The sequence below is a fragment of the Pimephales promelas genome, chromosome 1 (genome assembly GCF_988280905.1).
Source record: "Pimephales promelas chromosome 1, fPimPro1.hap1.1, whole genome shotgun sequence".
NCBI classification, from domain to species: domain Eukaryota; kingdom Metazoa; phylum Chordata; class Actinopteri; order Cypriniformes; family Leuciscidae; genus Pimephales; species Pimephales promelas.
Window position 1 is genome coordinate 4,992,839 of NC_142769.1, and position 16,317 is coordinate 5,009,155.

At 35.9% G+C, this 16,317-nt stretch overlaps 2 protein-coding genes across 4 annotated transcripts in view; both read left to right on the forward strand.

The window, feature by feature from the left end:
- Window positions 1-4,614, forward strand: part of irag1 (inositol 1,4,5-triphosphate receptor associated 1) — a 57,745-nt gene extending 53,131 nt beyond the window's left edge. The window contains exons 28-30 of one of the 3 annotated variants that reach the window (XM_039690877.2): window positions 543-662; window positions 3,635-3,763; window positions 3,845-4,614. In XM_039690877.2, the coding sequence (XP_039546811.2) occupies window positions 543-662; window positions 3,635-3,763; window positions 3,845-4,085 (490 nt within the window). In that variant the 3' untranslated portion in view covers window positions 4,086-4,614. The remainder of the gene's footprint in view (window positions 1-542; window positions 663-3,634; window positions 3,764-3,844) is intronic. The other 2 variants (XM_089119041.1, XM_089119037.1) reach the window with 2 other exon arrangements.
- A 3,923-nt stretch (window positions 4,615-8,537) lies between these two features.
- lyve1a (lymphatic vessel endothelial hyaluronic receptor 1a) lies at window positions 8,538-14,356 on the forward strand. Its single transcript, XM_039691007.2, has 6 exons — window positions 8,538-8,707; window positions 8,818-8,980; window positions 9,644-9,783; window positions 11,309-11,548; window positions 13,524-13,602; window positions 13,960-14,356. The coding sequence occupies exons 1-6, from the start codon at window positions 8,608-8,610 to the stop codon at window positions 14,123-14,125; spliced, it is 888 nt and encodes a 295-aa protein (XP_039546941.2). The 5' UTR covers window positions 8,538-8,607; the 3' UTR covers window positions 14,126-14,356.
- Window positions 14,357-16,317: the final 1,961 nt, after the last annotated feature.

A 16,317-nucleotide genomic window follows, 5' to 3' on the forward strand; every position in this document is an offset into this window, starting at 1 on the left:
TTGCATGGCAAATGAAAGATTATAACCCAACCAAGCCAACCTTCACGTTTTTTTTTTTTCTACGTGCTTAAAATAGCACACAAGAAGTCCCATCTGCAGTCAGTTTTACATCCTATCTTGTGATTAAATCTAAACATTTGGACAGGAACGTTTGACAAAGAGCAGTCATCAGTGTCCGAACATTTTGTTTTAGTAAGAAAAGGCAAAGAGCTTGTCACCGTACCGTCATATCCAAATGCCGGGTTTTAACTCAAAGACAGGAAGACAATAACAATCTGGTAAGATGCGTGCTTCTCTAAACCGAGTGATGTTTAAAGACCTCCCAAAGGACGTTTAAACATTTCATGTCACACCTTTGTCGGAGCTGCAGTGGTGTGTGTGCCATGTGGCGTTTAAGAATCTCCTTTAGGGCAGAGGTTATTTTTGTTATTACCTGTGGTTATGAACTGAGAGAGCCAGTTGTGTTGTTCACACACATCTGCGTAATGGCAATATTTTTTTATTGCTCGATCCCCATCTCTCCTTTCCTATGTGAAACAAAGCAGTGGAAACCCTCTGACGGAGCAGGAAAGTGAAGCAACGCCAACCAAAGTTGTCTGCAGTCCAGAGAAGATTACAGAAGAGATCAAAGCCAAGATTGAAGAAGAAGCGTTTAACAAAGGGTAACACACTTGGTGTCATAATTGTAAAACATTTTCTGGAAACAGTGCCATTTTTATCACTTAAAAAGGGTAAAATTGGGGACCACCATAGTAGGATGCTTCCTCATCAATATTGCTTAGTTGTCGACAAATATGTGGGTTACGCTTTATTTCAATGGTCAAATTTAGACATTCTGCGACCTATAAGTAACTTTGCAACTACATGTCAACTACCTCTCATTAGAGTATTAGAAAAGACTATAGATGTAGAAAGACTGTTCAGACCTATTATTTATGAATAGGAGAAACTGCAACAAAATAAGTCCCCCCTTCTAAGTTAAAGAGCCCATCACTGATTGATAAAGTCATTGCGTCACTTTATAGAAACCTGAGACCTGTGCTTAGGACTGCACATGCGCATTGACTGGTCTAGCCTGAAAATAAATGGGGGGTTTTTAATGCTATTTTAGCATAAGAAACAATGGAAGCACTTTATTTTACAGTCCTGTAATTAACTAGGTATTAACCCTTAACCTACCCCTAAACCAAACCTTAACCCATTTATTTACTTTACATCAACCAGAACTTTTTAAGGTAAGTACACTGTAAAATAAAGTGCAACCGAAACCACCTTTATGGGACAGTTTGTGTCAGATTTCGTTGCTGAATTGAAATATGTTATTTAAATGTGAGTTCGGCAAGCAGTTTTAGAATTAGAATCTCATGAGGTTAGTGGTCAACAAATATGTTTTACCTTAAAAGGGTGATTTTTAAAGCATATCCCTAGTCATAAATGTGTTTGGAATTCAATCAATTCATAAACTGTAGGCTACTTAAAATTTGTTTGATTTGAAGATGCAAAAAAAGGTCAGCTTTATTGGACAGCAAGCAAATATTGCACCGCATCACATTATAAACAGTCAACAGGTTGGTTGGATAAACAGTCATGGATGGATGGATGGTTGGTTGGTTGGTTGGATGGTTGGTTGGTTGGATGGTGGATGGATGGATGGATGGATGGGTGGATGGGTGGTTGGTTGGATGGATGATGGATGGATGGATGGTTGGATGGATGGTGAGTGGATGGATGGATGGATGGATGGATGGATGATTGATTGGTTGTTTGGTTGGTTGGTTGGTTGGTTGGTTTGTTGGTTGGTGGGTGGATGGATGGATGGATGGATGTTTGGTTGGTTTGTTGGTTGGTGGATGGATGGTGGGTGGATGGTTGGATGGATGGATGGTTGTTTGGTTGGTTTGTTGGTTGGTGGATGGATGGATGGATGGATGGATGGTTGGTTGGTTGATGGATGGATGGATGGTGGGTGGATGGTTGGATGGATGGATGGTTGTTTGGTTGGTTTGTTGGTTGGTGGATGGATGGATGGATGGATGGTTGGATGGATGGTGAGTGGATGGATGGATGGATGGATGATTGATTGGTTGTTTGGTTGGTTGGTTGGTTGGTTTGTTGGTTGGTGGATGGATGGATGGATGGATGGATGGATGGATGGATGGATGGATGGATGGATGGATGGTTGGTTGGTTGGTTGATGGATGGATGGATGGATGGTGGGTGGATGGTTGGATGGATGGATGGTTGTTTGGTTGGTTTGTTGGTTGGTGGATGGATGGATGGATGGATGGATGGGTGGGTGGGTGTTTGGTTGGTGGGTGGATGGGTGGATCGGTGGTTGGTTGATGGATGGATGGATGGATGGTTGGTTGTTTGGTTGGTTTGTTGGTGGATGGATGGATGGATGGATGGTTGGTTGGTTGGTTGGTTGGTTGGTGGATGGATGGATGGATGGATGGATGGATGGATGGATGGATGGTGGGTGGATGGTTGGATGGATGGATGGTTGTTTGGTTGGTTTGTTGGTTGGTGGATGGATGGATGGATGGATGGTGGGTGGATGGTTGGATGGATGGTGAGTGGATGGATGGATGGATGATTGATTGGTTGTTTGGTTGGTTGGTTGGTTGGTTGGTTTGTTGGTTGGTGGATGGATGGATGGGTGGGTGGTTGGTTGGTTGGTTGGTGGATGGATGGATGGATGGATGGATGGATGGATGGATGTTTGGTTGGTTTGTTGGTTGGTGGATGGATGGATGGATGGATGGTTGGTTGGTTGATGGATGGATGGATGGATGGTGGGTGGATGGTTGGATGGATGGATGGTTGTTTGGTTGGTTTGTTGGTTGGTGGATGGATGGATGGATGGATGGATGGATGGGTGGGTGGGTGTTTGGTTGGTGGGTGGATGGGTGGTTGGTTGATGGATGGATGGATGGATGGTTGGTTGTTTGGTTGGTTTGTTGGTGGATGGATGGATGGATGGATGGTTGGTTGGTTGGTTGGTGGATGGATGGATGGATGGATGGTTGTTTGGTTGGTTTGTTGGTTGGTGGATGGATGGATGGATGGATGGATGGATGGGTCGGTGGGTGTTTGGTTGGTGGGTGGATGAATGGACGGATGGTTGGTTGGTTGGTTGGTTTGTTAGTTGGTTGGTTGGTGGATGGATGGTGGGTGGATGCATGGTTGGTTGGTTGGTGGATGGTTAGTTAGTTAGTTAGTTAGTTAGTTTTATTAAATGCCAAATGTCATGTCAGCATCTAAGGCTATTGTGACATCAATTCAGTTACATATGTAAATACAAATATGATATAAAAAAGTTTTTGTTTTTTTCCATATGAACTATTGAGCTTGATGAGGCAAATATACTGTACACTAGCGTTCTAAAGTTTGGGGTTGGTCAGATTTTGTAATTTAAAAAAAAAAGAAGTCTCAGTAACACTTTACAATAAGGTCTACATAGTCCACAAAAGCATCATATTTTGATTTCAATAAACGCTAAATAGCACAGCATACTGCGTAAATAATGCATTGTTTTAAGCTTTGCTAAACATTTTCAAGCTGCTTTACAAATCAAAATAAGTTTCAACTGTACATGAATTTGTCTACTGTATTATAAATGTCTTCACTGTAGATACCAAGAAGGACTGAAGAGATCTAAAGAACTCCAGGAGCTGAACGAGGAGGAAGAGAAAGCAGAAGAGAACCAGGAGTCTGAAGAGGAATCTAGAGGAAATGCGGATAAAGACAGGAAGTCTAATAGGTAACCCTGACTTCAAAGTGTCTGGCTGTCACGTGATTTTCAATAAATCTCTAGTCATGTTGCTTTTGTGCTTTATTTCAGCAGGTTTGAGGAGGCATTAGAGCTCATTGACCGGATATGCCCCAAATTCTTCCGACGGAACCGGGTGCTTTGGATTGTCCTCACTCTGTTCTTCGCTTCATTCGTATTGGTCAATGTCATAAACTTCTTCAGCAGCCGCTACAGTGACAGCGGAGACACGTCTGCGGAGAAGTCCGCCATTCCAGGCAAGAAGAAGTTTTTTGGACTGAATGTAGGGTCGAAGACTCCTGCCCCAGAATGACCTTATTCCCTCTACGAGTCTTTCACACTGCATTTAGTAAATAGCAGAACTACCTGTTATTGTTTAGGGACCAAGTGTGCTTAGATGTGGAATCAGATTTGCATTGATAAGTTATATTACTTGAGGTTGGGAAAGTTATTATGCGACTAATGTCACAGTTGATATATGATTATACCACTCAAACCTTATGATTAAACTTCTCAGGATTTGTGAAATATATATTTGAAATATTACCTACAATATTTAATACAGAATTTGGTACAGTATGTTTTCAATTCTTTGCAATTGTCTATGTTTGTTTATTTGAATTGACATTCCAAGGTAGATCCTGAAGTGCAATATTTTGCAGCTGGTAGTTGACGGTTGTGTGTGTGGGCTTGTGCCTTCGGAGCACTGGTTTTAATAGTACAGAATTTTTTCACAACTTTGAAGAGCACTTTTAAATAGCATGAAAGAATTCATATTTGCACATGTGTGCTTGTGTTTACTGTTGTGCCACTTCACCTTGTAATAAAGGTGTTTGAAAATATTATTTTTCATTGCGGTATTCATTGCTCTAATTTTTTCACAATATAGTAAATAGGGGAATTTTACACACAAAAAAGATTGACCCCATTTCTACAAAGAAAAACAAAATAATTGATAAAAATAGATTTTAAAAGAGTAGTTCACTTTTCAAAAAACGAAAAGAAAAGAAATTATGTTTTTTGATGTAAACATTCCAGCATTTTTCTCCATATAATGGACTTCAGTGGTCCAAATGAGAGTTTCAGTGCAAACTGCAAACTGTTCAAAGGGCTTTAAACGATTCCAGACGATGAATAAGGGTCTTATCAAGCGAAACGATGGCTCATTTAATAAATAAATAACAAAGTTTAAGTTTTATAAGCTCAAATGCTCGCCTTGTTCTGTTCTGTGATGCGCGTTCGTGACTCTCCTGTTTAAACTCGTTCATCAAAATGAATGAATCTTTTTTCGAGTCATTTGGTTCGAACGAATTGACTTGTTCATTCATTCATTCGTTCACTCCTGTGAAGTCATAGCTGGACAGTTTCATGTTCCTGTCACCCTGGTGTGCTAAAAAATGCAAATATTAATGGGAATATACTTCAGAGATAAAAATAAATGGGTGCCAATAATTGTGGCCAACAAGTTTTGAAGAAAAACATTCATTTCACAATATGATTTGTCCCCTCACTTTCAATTCTTTTATTTCAATGAAAGGTTAGATTTGTGAGATTTTTTGGAATGAAAGATTAAAAGGATAAACAATGCAGATTTATTTTTACAGCCATCTTTGATCGTATTTACCAGGGCTGCCAATAATTCTGACCACAACTGTATGCATAAAAAAGTCATAATTATGAGATAAGCCATAATTAAAACATAAAGGCCTGGTTTCACAGACAGGGCTTAAACTAAACCATAGGAATTAGTTCAATAAGGACATTTAAGTAGCTTTTATAAACATGCCATAGAGAAAGAAAAAAAAACATCTTGAGACAAAACACTGACACTGACATGTCAATAAGTGAAATTTAAATTTTACAGTGCAACAATATTAATGGTCAAAAATGTGTTATTTTATTTGTCCAAAATATTGAAAATTCTTTTGAAGAATTATTTTCTGTTCATACGGGCAAAATATTCTAGTCAGGGAAATTATTTGCTCATTTTTTCCAAGTCACTTCCTTGCAGTGATGATGATGATGTAGGATTGTGTGTGTGTTGGAGAGATGTTTTGCCGGAAGTGGGATAGAGCTGTGTCTGCGTTATATCACAGGAAGTTAGATGGACATCAGCCCGTTAATAAGCAAGCACAAGGGAACGGGAGGAAATTGTCCATTTGAGAGACCAAAGCCGAACAAACAACTCAAGAGGTCACAGAGATCTGAGCACATCATCTCTCTGAACAACAGAGAACATTTGAAAACCACACACTCTTCTTCACATTGATGAATGTCACACATATTAAGAGTCACTGAAAATATTATAGACTATAAAAGTGTTTTACCATTCAACCTAAAAATATTACTCAACTCTAGTGTCTAGGTGACACCAATAAAAACAGCTTATGCAGATAGTTTTTTCACAAAGTTACAATACACTTTACAATAAATGTCTCGCACTTTGCCATGATACTACCAATCGAAAGTCAGAGATTTCAAAATGTGCCTATTTCTACCACATAAAAAAACAACTTTGATAAACAATTCTGACACAAAAAGTAAAGAATTATGAGATAATAGTCTAAAATTTTAATAGTCTAAGACTGTCTTAATAAAAAAATTACTTAATTAAAAAAAATAATTGTATCATTTTTATATGTCAGAATAAGGACTTGATGTATTATCATTTTAACGTGTCATAATTACGTATTTTTATCTCATCATTTAAAAAATATCTCATAATTATGGCTATTTAATCTCATAGTTTTGACTGTTTGTCATAATTATATTTTACCAAAGCATGATATATTTTTTCTTGTGTGGAGATTGGCTTCATTGGTGATCAGTTTATCTCATAATTTGGACTTTTATGTCATAATTATGACTTTTATAAAATTATATTTTACCAAAGTATTATTTTATTTCCTTATGGTTTTCATATAAGTTAGTATCTCATCATTATGACTTTTAATGTCATCATTTCAACTCTTTATCTCATAATTATGACTTTTAATGTCATAATTTCAACACTTTATCTCATAAATATGACTTTTTAATCTCATATTTTCGACTTTTTGTCGAAGCATGATATATATTTTTTCTTTTTGGATATTGGCTTCATTGGTGATCAGTTAATCTCTTAATTTGGACTTTTATGTCATAATTATGACTTTTATAAAATTATATTTTAGCAAAGTATATCTCATCATTTTGACTTTTAATGTCATAATTTCAACTCTTTATCTCATAATCATGACTTTTTAATCTCATAGTTTCAAATTTTTGTCATAATTAATTATATTTTACCAACGCATGATATTTTTTCTTGTGTGGAGATTGGCTTCATTGGTGATCAGTTTATCTCATAATTTGGACTTTTATGTCATAATTATGACTTTTATGAAAATTATATTTTACCAAAGTATTATTTTTATTCCTTATGGTTTTCATGTCATAATTATGAGTAAGTATCTCGTAATTTTGACTTTTAACGTCATAATTTCAACTCTTTATCTCATAATTGACTTTTTAATCTCATTGTTTCGACTTTTTGTCATAATTATGATTCACCAAAGCATGATTTTTTTCCCTGTGTGGAGATTATGAGAAATTATATATTCTTCATATATATTCTTCAAGTCATAATTTTGACTTCAGCATAATCATGACTTGTTATGACAATTATGATTTACTAAAGCTTGATTTTTTTTTTCTTATTCTTTCTTCAGCCATAATTTAGACTTTTTATAATTGGCATTTACTCTGATCTGTATCTCAGCTAAATTCAGCTTTTTGTAATAATTCTGACTTTTTATTTCTTATGTAGTCAAAATTGGCTTCCATATTGATCAGTTGTCTCAGGGAATTAAGGAAAAACATCTGAGATTTACAGTTGATTTACACTATTTATTTTAACACTCTAAACAATGCTGGGTTATTTTAACCCAAAATTGGGTAAAATATGAAAAAAAAAATGTTGGGTTAAAAATATAATTTAAAATTTTAACCCAACTTCAACTTTCACTTTCAACTGTACTTTTTTTATTGCATTTTTAACCCAACATTTGGGTTCGTCCATATTTGACCCAAATTTGGGTTGAAATAACCCAGCATTTTTAGAGTGTATACATTTGAATGCTGCTGGGTTGTTTTAACCCAAATTTGGGTCAAATATGGACAAACCCAAATCTTGGATTTAAAATGTAATTTCAAATTTTAACCCAACTTCAACTTTCATACATTTTAATTGCATTTTAAGCCACCATTTGGGTTTGTCCATATTTGACCCAAATATGGGTTGAAACAACCCAGCATTTTTTAGAGTGTTTGGTTAGGATTAGGAATAGGGCCTGGTTTAGGGTTGATTGCATGTAATTATGCACAATTTACTGTTATTACTACATATATAACAATGACACTGTAAAATAAAGTATAACTGAAAGTTGATATTGAAATCCCTGGACCATCATGACTTATGGATTTCCTGCCATAGGTTAAGGATTTGTAGCGTTCTTGCTATGACACAAAGGATGTAAAGGTTTGGTGCTGTGCGTCAGCAGGTCTTCAGTCATCACTGGGTGTTTTCATGGTGAAAACATTCTCGCCTTGGCCTGAAGCAGACTCCTGAAGAGCCCGGTCCCTCATAGATGCCAGCGCACCTCCTGTTTCCTCTTCCCCACTGCGCCGGCTTGGTCATGACACTTTGTACGGGTCATTTATGCAATAACCGCCCCTCTACGCACAGGCCGCTCCCCTGGGGAGTTTAGCCTCCCTATAACCTCTCCGCTTGGCACTCAGGACACATCAGAGATCACACTTTGCTCAGAGACTCACAGTGAGCAGACTTCACCACCATGGCAAGAGTCTGGGTGATGATGATGATGATGATGAGGACGACACTTTTCAATTGTTTATTCATGTCTTGTCTAACTTTTGACATCCATTTGGTAAAAGGTAAGGACTTTTAATTAAATGTCTATATCGATATGGAATGACTTTATAAATGACTTTGACTCGATTTTAACAGTTTGTAATACACAATGCATTCTATGTCTGTTGGACAGTGCACCCTAAACAAGCCATCTCCGGTGTGGCTGAGTTTTCCTTTGGAAAGGAATACGCCTTAAATGCATCGGCAGCCAGAGATCTTTGCGAGCATCTTGGTTTGACTATTGCAAGCAAGGCACAGGTGACAGAGGCACAGAAACATGGTCTGGAGACATGCAGGTAAAAACAATGGGCCATTATAATTAGAGCCAGGCCGATATTGGGCATTTTCCATAATATCGGTATCCGCAGTTATAATGGCCGATAAATGAATATTTAAAAAATAAATTAAAAATGGACGAAACACGCTTCAATCATCTCTCCTTGGCCTGTTCTATTGAAAATGTTTGTTTTACAATTTGCAGTATGATGTTATCTATTGCTAAATTATGGCTCATCATAGACTAGCTAACCACAAAGCTAGCTAATGCCACTATCAACAGTGGAAGACCGCTAACGTTAACATTAATGAGCTTGGAAACCACAATGAACTTTTTCTGCCTAAATAAAGTAATGATTACCATATTTATAACTAGCATATCTCTAGTTACAGTCCCTGCATTGTAAAATGAAAGTTATACTTGCGAGGAGTGAACATTTAGACATGGAGAAAAAGTATCAAACGTATCTTGTGCAGAAAAGTTAGCTTTTCTTTTACACGTGTGTGAAATCCAACAATATTTAATTATTTTTTTTTTAAATATCGGCCGATATATCGGATTTTAAAACCCAAAAATATTTGTATCGGTATCGGCCTTCAAAATCCTTTATCGGTTGGGTTCTAATTATAATAAACGCATACAATTGTTCATTTAATTCACATTTTTTCTTTTTAAATCTCAGGTTCGGGTGGATAGACGAGCAAATCGTTGTTGTTCCCCGAGTTCAGGTTAAAGCGAACTGTGGCAGTGGCAAGACTGGGATTGTCGTGTGGCGTGCAGATCCCAGTAAAGAATTCGATGTGTTTTGCTTCAATTCAACAGGTAAAATATTTGGCTTGACTGTGAATAATTGTTAGATACTGTGGTTACGGATCAATGATTGGCAATCATTTTTTTTTTTTACATTTAAATAACAATCGACACAACATTAGTCAATACATGTGGCTAATTCGTACAAATTGCCGTAAAATCTGGTTGTTTTTTTGAAGATGGCGAGAACTGAGGGATTTGAAACAGATTTATCACTGAGTAGATTAGTAAGGTATTTTATTTAACAATAAATTGCCATATGCAGCTCTCTAACAAAGTTAATTGTAAAGCATTATGTATTGTGAAGGTCAATTTGATTATAGAAGCACCGTGTCTATCAATGGGTAGATACAGTAATATCTTCAGCTTGTCAGCTTGAGGTTATTTCCATCTAAACTTTTTATATCTCTTAAGCCTAGTAGTGAAAGTTTTATGAGAAGCAGGAGAACCATATTCATCCGCACAGTCAAGCACATCCAAAACAATGTTCTGCAGCAAAATGCATGGAGTTTTGTTTAACCACTAGAGGGCCAAAAGTTACATAGTATACCTTTGATGAATTTGTTATGCTCTAAATTGGCATGTGTGATAGTAATTTGCATAAAATACGGCCTAATCATCTCCATACAAGGGCTGATCCTTGGCATTCACATCAAGATGGTCAAGTAAAGTGCAGTGTGCCATTTTCAAATTAAACCGATTAAAACTAAATTAACAGTTTTATAGGCGATAGGTGTTTTTGACCTTGCATGAGCCCTAATATTATTATTATTGTTATTATTGCTCAGATTTAATTCTTACTTTTTTGAAGCCACTAGTAGGTATATTTTTAAAACAGGCTTTTTTCAAATTTCTATCTTTTTTTTTTTGCATGCATGTGGTTTCAGTTGGTGCAGTTATATGAATTTTAATGCAAAATAAATGACGAATCATTAAGGTTTATACACATGAATGAGTCCCATTGATTTTAAATTAAGAATAAAAAGCAAATACGTTTTATGTACTCTTTTTCAAGTTGTCATTTCACAGAAATATGAAAATGCTAATTCATACTTTTGTAGTATTGTTATTTAATTATTCCATTGCTAACTAACTATGAATTTTAAAAAAAATCCTTAGGCCACTGACTATTGAGTACATGTGTTTTCAATCTGTGCTGAGTTTTAGAACAAATTTAGAATGTAAACGTGACGAATCATTAATGTTCATACTCAGATTTTACGTAGAAACATGTGCACACGTGTGGTTAGTGAATGAGACCTATTGATTGCAAATGAATACCTGGGTCCAAATTTCTGATGGACATTTGTACTCTCATCCAAGTTTGTGTGTCATCTGGCATCAAATCAACACAAATTGTTAGTGTGCCAAGTAAATGGGAAATTCTGGATGTGACATCATCACAGATTGGTTTCCTATGAGGGCCAGGGATGTGGTAAAACGGAAGCCAGTGAGTGGGATGAATTGGCAAACGCTTGATCGAGGTGAATGTATCCACTGAGCCATGTCTGTTATGTAACAAGCCTTTTGGTTGCAGATTTCGAGGCACAAAACCAGGCTGCCGCAACCAGAACAACAAGAAAGCCAATCACAACACATTCGTCAGTTTTTCCCACTGCTCAATCGGGAGTTCATCTGAGGAAACCCCCATTTTCGAAACAAGCTTCCCCATCGTCTCCATCTTCCTCGGTTCCTTCTTCGCTCTCTCACGGTTCCTCCGTTAACCACATGGATGATGAAGGGAAACATCTGCCCATGAGTGGCACCACAATGGATGGTAAACTGCTGTTTTCAATACGACGGAAGTTATTGTTCAGTTAATGTCGGCATGAAATCAAAATTGACCTTATTTATTTCACTAGCACATTACGAGTCTTGTGGGAAACAATTTATCCATGCAAATTAATGCTCAAAAATAAATAAATAAATAAATAAATACATTTGACACCTGCTTTTCAAGATCCAATCAATTCCCAAAGGAAAAAACAAGCCACGCCCTCTATTTTTCTCATTCAATATTCCGTTTGACTCAGGAAATACAGTCGGTTGCAACTTTTGGTTCACACAGACTTTCAAGTTGACATGAAATGGAAGTTGCAGAAGTCTATTGTTACAATAGTCCTTATTGTATAATCGAGTGAAATAAAAGGGCGAGACTTGATTTTGTCCATCAGGAGATGATTAGATCGTTGAGGAGGGCAAATAATTTCGATGAAAGATTATAGATTATTATATCTATATAATTATGTGCATTGATAAATCCTAAAAAATAAACACGTAACATTCCATTTAAAAAAAAAAATGTTCATTTTGATTTCATGGTGACTTTAATATGGAAGCTTGTTTCCGGCAAAGAATGAAAAAAACTTTTTATCTCACAATTCTGACTTTTTTTCTCACAATTGCGAGTTCACATTTCACAATTGCGAGTTCACATATAAAGTCAGAATTGCGTGATATAAAATCAGAATTGCGTTGTGATATAAAGTCGCAATTGCGTGTTATAAAGTCAGAATTGTGTGATTTAAAGTCAGAATTGCGTGATATAAAATCAGAATTGTGTGAAATAAAGTCAGAATTGCGTGATATAAAGTCAGAATTGCGTCGTGATATAAAATCAGAATTGTGTGATATGAATTCAGAATTGTGTGATATAAAATCAGAATTGCGTGATATAAATTCACAATTGTGTGATATACAATCAGAATTGCCTGATATAAATTCAGAATTGTGTGATATACAATCAGAATTGCGTGATATAAAGTCAGAATTGCGTTGTGATATAAAGTCGCAATTGCGTGTTATAAAGTCAGAATTGCGTGATATAAAGTCAGAATTGCGTGATATAAAATCAGAATTGCGTGATATAAAGTCAGAATTGCGTGATATAAAATCAGAATTGTGTGAAATAAAGTCAGAATTGTGTGAAATAAAGTCAGAATTGCGTGATATAAAGTCAGAATTGCGTGATATAAAGTCAGAATTGCGTGATATAAAGTCAGAATTGCGTGAAATAAAGTCAGAATTGTGTGAAATAAAGTCAGAATTGTGTGAAATAAAGTCAGAATTGTTTGATATAAAGTCAGAATTGCGTGATATAAAGTCAGAATTGCGTGATATAAAGTCAGAATTGCGTGAAATAAAGTCAGAATTGCGTCGTGATATAAAATCAGAATTGTGTGATATGAATTCAGAATTGTGTGAAATAAAGTCAGAATTGTGTGAAATAAAGTCAGAATTGTGTGAAATAAAGTCAGAATTGTGTGATATAAAGTCAGAATTGCGTGATATAAAGTCAGAATTGCGTGAAATAAAGTCAGAATTGCGTCGTGATATAAAATCAGAATTGTGTGATATGAATTCAGAATTGTGTGATATAAAGTCAGAATTGCGTGAAATAAAGTCAGAATTGCGTCGTGATATAAAATCAGAATTGCGTGATATAAATTCAGAATTGTGTGATATAAAATCAGAATTGCGTGATATAAAATCAGAATTGCATTGTGATATAAAGTCGCAATTACGTGTTATAGTCAGAATTGCGTGATATAAAATCAGAATTGCGTCGTGATATAAAGTCGTAATTGCGTGTCTTTTTTCTTGCAATCGCGACAATTCTGACTTCATATCTCGCAATTGTGATAAAAAAGTCGCAATTGTTTTATTTTTTTATTCAGTGGCGGAAATAAGCTTCCATAGTTTAAACCCCAAAGCTGTCTTGTATTTACTGTTATCTCTTCTCTGATTTGCAGCTGTTCCAGCAGCCTTACTGATCACAGTCACCTTTGCAGTCATGCTTTCCGTATTTCTAGCACTTTACTATTTCAAAACGTAAGTTCTTCATGTAAACTTTACGTTATGTTCTGAACTTCAGAGCAAATCCCTTGAATTCCACAGCTTATTTTTAATTATTAACTTTTTTCACTCATTGAACAGTTTAAATCCTGAGAATGAACATGTTTTAATCATACCCAATCACATGAAATGTCCAACCGAGACAGCAACAGTGCCGGCCCAGATCCGGGCCACATCTGGAACCGGATCTGGGCCAAAACTATGTTGCTTTCTGGGTAATAAAAGCTGTGAATTGCACATTTCTACAATGAAATTGGTAACCAAAACGATCCCATAGATCCACCCAGTCTAAGATGGCTGCTGTATGAGTTCTGAATTGTTTCTGCACTACAGGAACACACCCTGCAGGACGCGGGGGGACGGCGAGCAGCAGAAGGAGTACATTGAGACGGAGGTTTGGGAGCACTGTAGTAAGAAAGACCTGCAGACACCACAGGAGGAGCATGTGGAGGAGAACGAGGAAGAAAACAGCAGCAGCGCTTCTACAGACCAACACTGACATTTCTGCCCGTGTATTTATCAGGATGTCATGTGATGTCTGAGACTGAAGTGTCATGATGTTGTTTTGTAATGAAGTACAAAATGGACACAAAAAATGGACTCAGTTATTCAAAGTGTTACTTTGCTTGAGATATGTATATACACTACAAACATTTGAAATAATTATGATTTTTTTATGTCTTTTTCTCATCAAGGCTTTATTTAATAAAAAATACTGTAAAAACAACAATGTTGTGGAATATTATTACAATTTAAAATAACTGTTTACTATTGTAATGTCTTTTACAATATAATTTATTCCTGTGATGGAAGGATGAGAACGTGTGTGTGTATATATTATTTTAATGAAAAAAAAAGTGAAAACATAAATGAAAGCGCACACAACATACAGGAGAAATTATTTACTAAATTTGTAGGCATTTATAAAACTTAAACATGAAAAGGAAAAAAGGATATATATTTGTATATTCAATATATATATATATATATATGTATTTTTTTCCTTTTCATATATACACGTATATATAACTCACATATATATATATATATATTGAATATACAAATATATATATATATATATATTATAATATATATTTATATTATAAATATAAATATATACATAGTGTCGACCCAGACTCAGCCCGCCCCACACGTGTCCCAGATGTGGCCCGGATCTGGGCCCACACAATGTTGCTGTCTGGGAAATATGCTGGCCTCAGAAAACACACTCAGGCACTCCATCAAATAAAACTAAACAATGTTTCACACATTTAAGATATTCTTAAAAGAAGTTAATTCAAACAATGCATTATGTTTCCCTTTTTAACATTATTTGCTGTATAAATTAAAAAGGACAACCAACGTTTTTTAACTTTTTTTTTTTTCACTTAATGCAGGGTTTCTCAAACTCGATCCTGATCCACTGTCCTGCAGAGTTTAGCTCCAACCCTGATCAAACACTCCTACCTGTGAAACCCTGACTTAATGGTACAGTATGTAACTTTTGGCCCACTACTGGTTAAAAACAAAACTGCAGGTATTTTGCAGAGGAACATTGTTTTGGTTGTGCTTTGACCGTGACCTGCGTGACCGTGCAGATGAAGGACCTTTTACAATAGTGCTTTACAATTAACTCTGAAAGCTACACTTTATCTGTTCAATATAATAACTTACCTTTTGAGTAACAAAAACACTTTTATGACAGTTCTCAGTTCTCTCCATCTCTAAAAAATAAAATCCAACATTGGTTCTTGTTTGATTCTTGTTTTATTGAGAGATAACGCTCGGTCACGTTCTGTTTTTGTCAGTTGACTCTCCTCTTTTCTGGTTAATTTTAAAATGTGGGTTCCCGGGAGTTTCTCCATGTCAATCTTTCTTACTCATTTAATTTGCTCTAGGGTAGGGTTGCACCAACCGTTCGTAAGTTCTTTCTTAAATTGTAACGTTAAGTCCACATTAGAGGCTTAGTAACTACTAGCTAGTTTGTACTTTATTCCGTTGCACCATTTGTTCGTAAGGTAGAAGTAGGTAGCTAGTAGGTCGTAAACTCTCCATAAAGTTATGCGTAGTCGAATAATATGACATTTAGCCTCGATGAACCGCCTCGTGAGCAGATTTTGTGTTGAATGACGTGAATTTCAGTTTATCCTTTATTCTAACTTCTTTTGCCTCACCTTACTTACTAACGATAAAAATAAGATCCATTTAATACGATACTTGATCATGAATAACTTAAGTTTTTTTATATATATTAAATAACATTCAGAAACTGAATTTGAAATTAAATTAATAAGGATCAATATTGATACAATAAACAAGAAATTACGTTAATTGATTATGACGGATATTTGACATGCGCAACATGGACTGATGCGCACAGCGGCGCTGTTTAGGACGGGTTCGTGTTAAAGAACTGCTAACGAAGTAATCTTTTCACATAATGTGAAAAATGTAAGCGAGTTTAAATGTCAGCATGATCATGTCTAAAGAATTGAAGTCTGTCAGGTAAAAGAAGAACTTATTGATGCAGTCTGTCTGATATTTTATTCCAACCTTTACTCCCGATCGGAGGCTGCCATAAATATTTAGTTGGAACGTAAAGTTACGTTTAAACTAAGTTTAACCCTTAGAATGGATCCGAAGAATTTAAATACATTTTTTTTTAAATCACAGCTTCCTCGGAATGGTCCG

Coding starts and splice junctions, on each gene's coding strand:
- lyve1a (XM_039691007.2), top strand. CDS start 8,608: ATGGCAAGAGTCTGGGTGATGATGATGATGATGATGAGGACGACACTT. Junction 8,708..8,817: donor TGACATCCATTTGGTAAAAG/GTAAGGACTTTT, acceptor TCTGTTGGACAG/TGCACCCTAAACAAGCCATC. Junction 11,549..13,523: donor GAGTGGCACCACAATGGATG/GTAAACTGCTGT, acceptor TCTGATTTGCAG/CTGTTCCAGCAGCCTTACTG.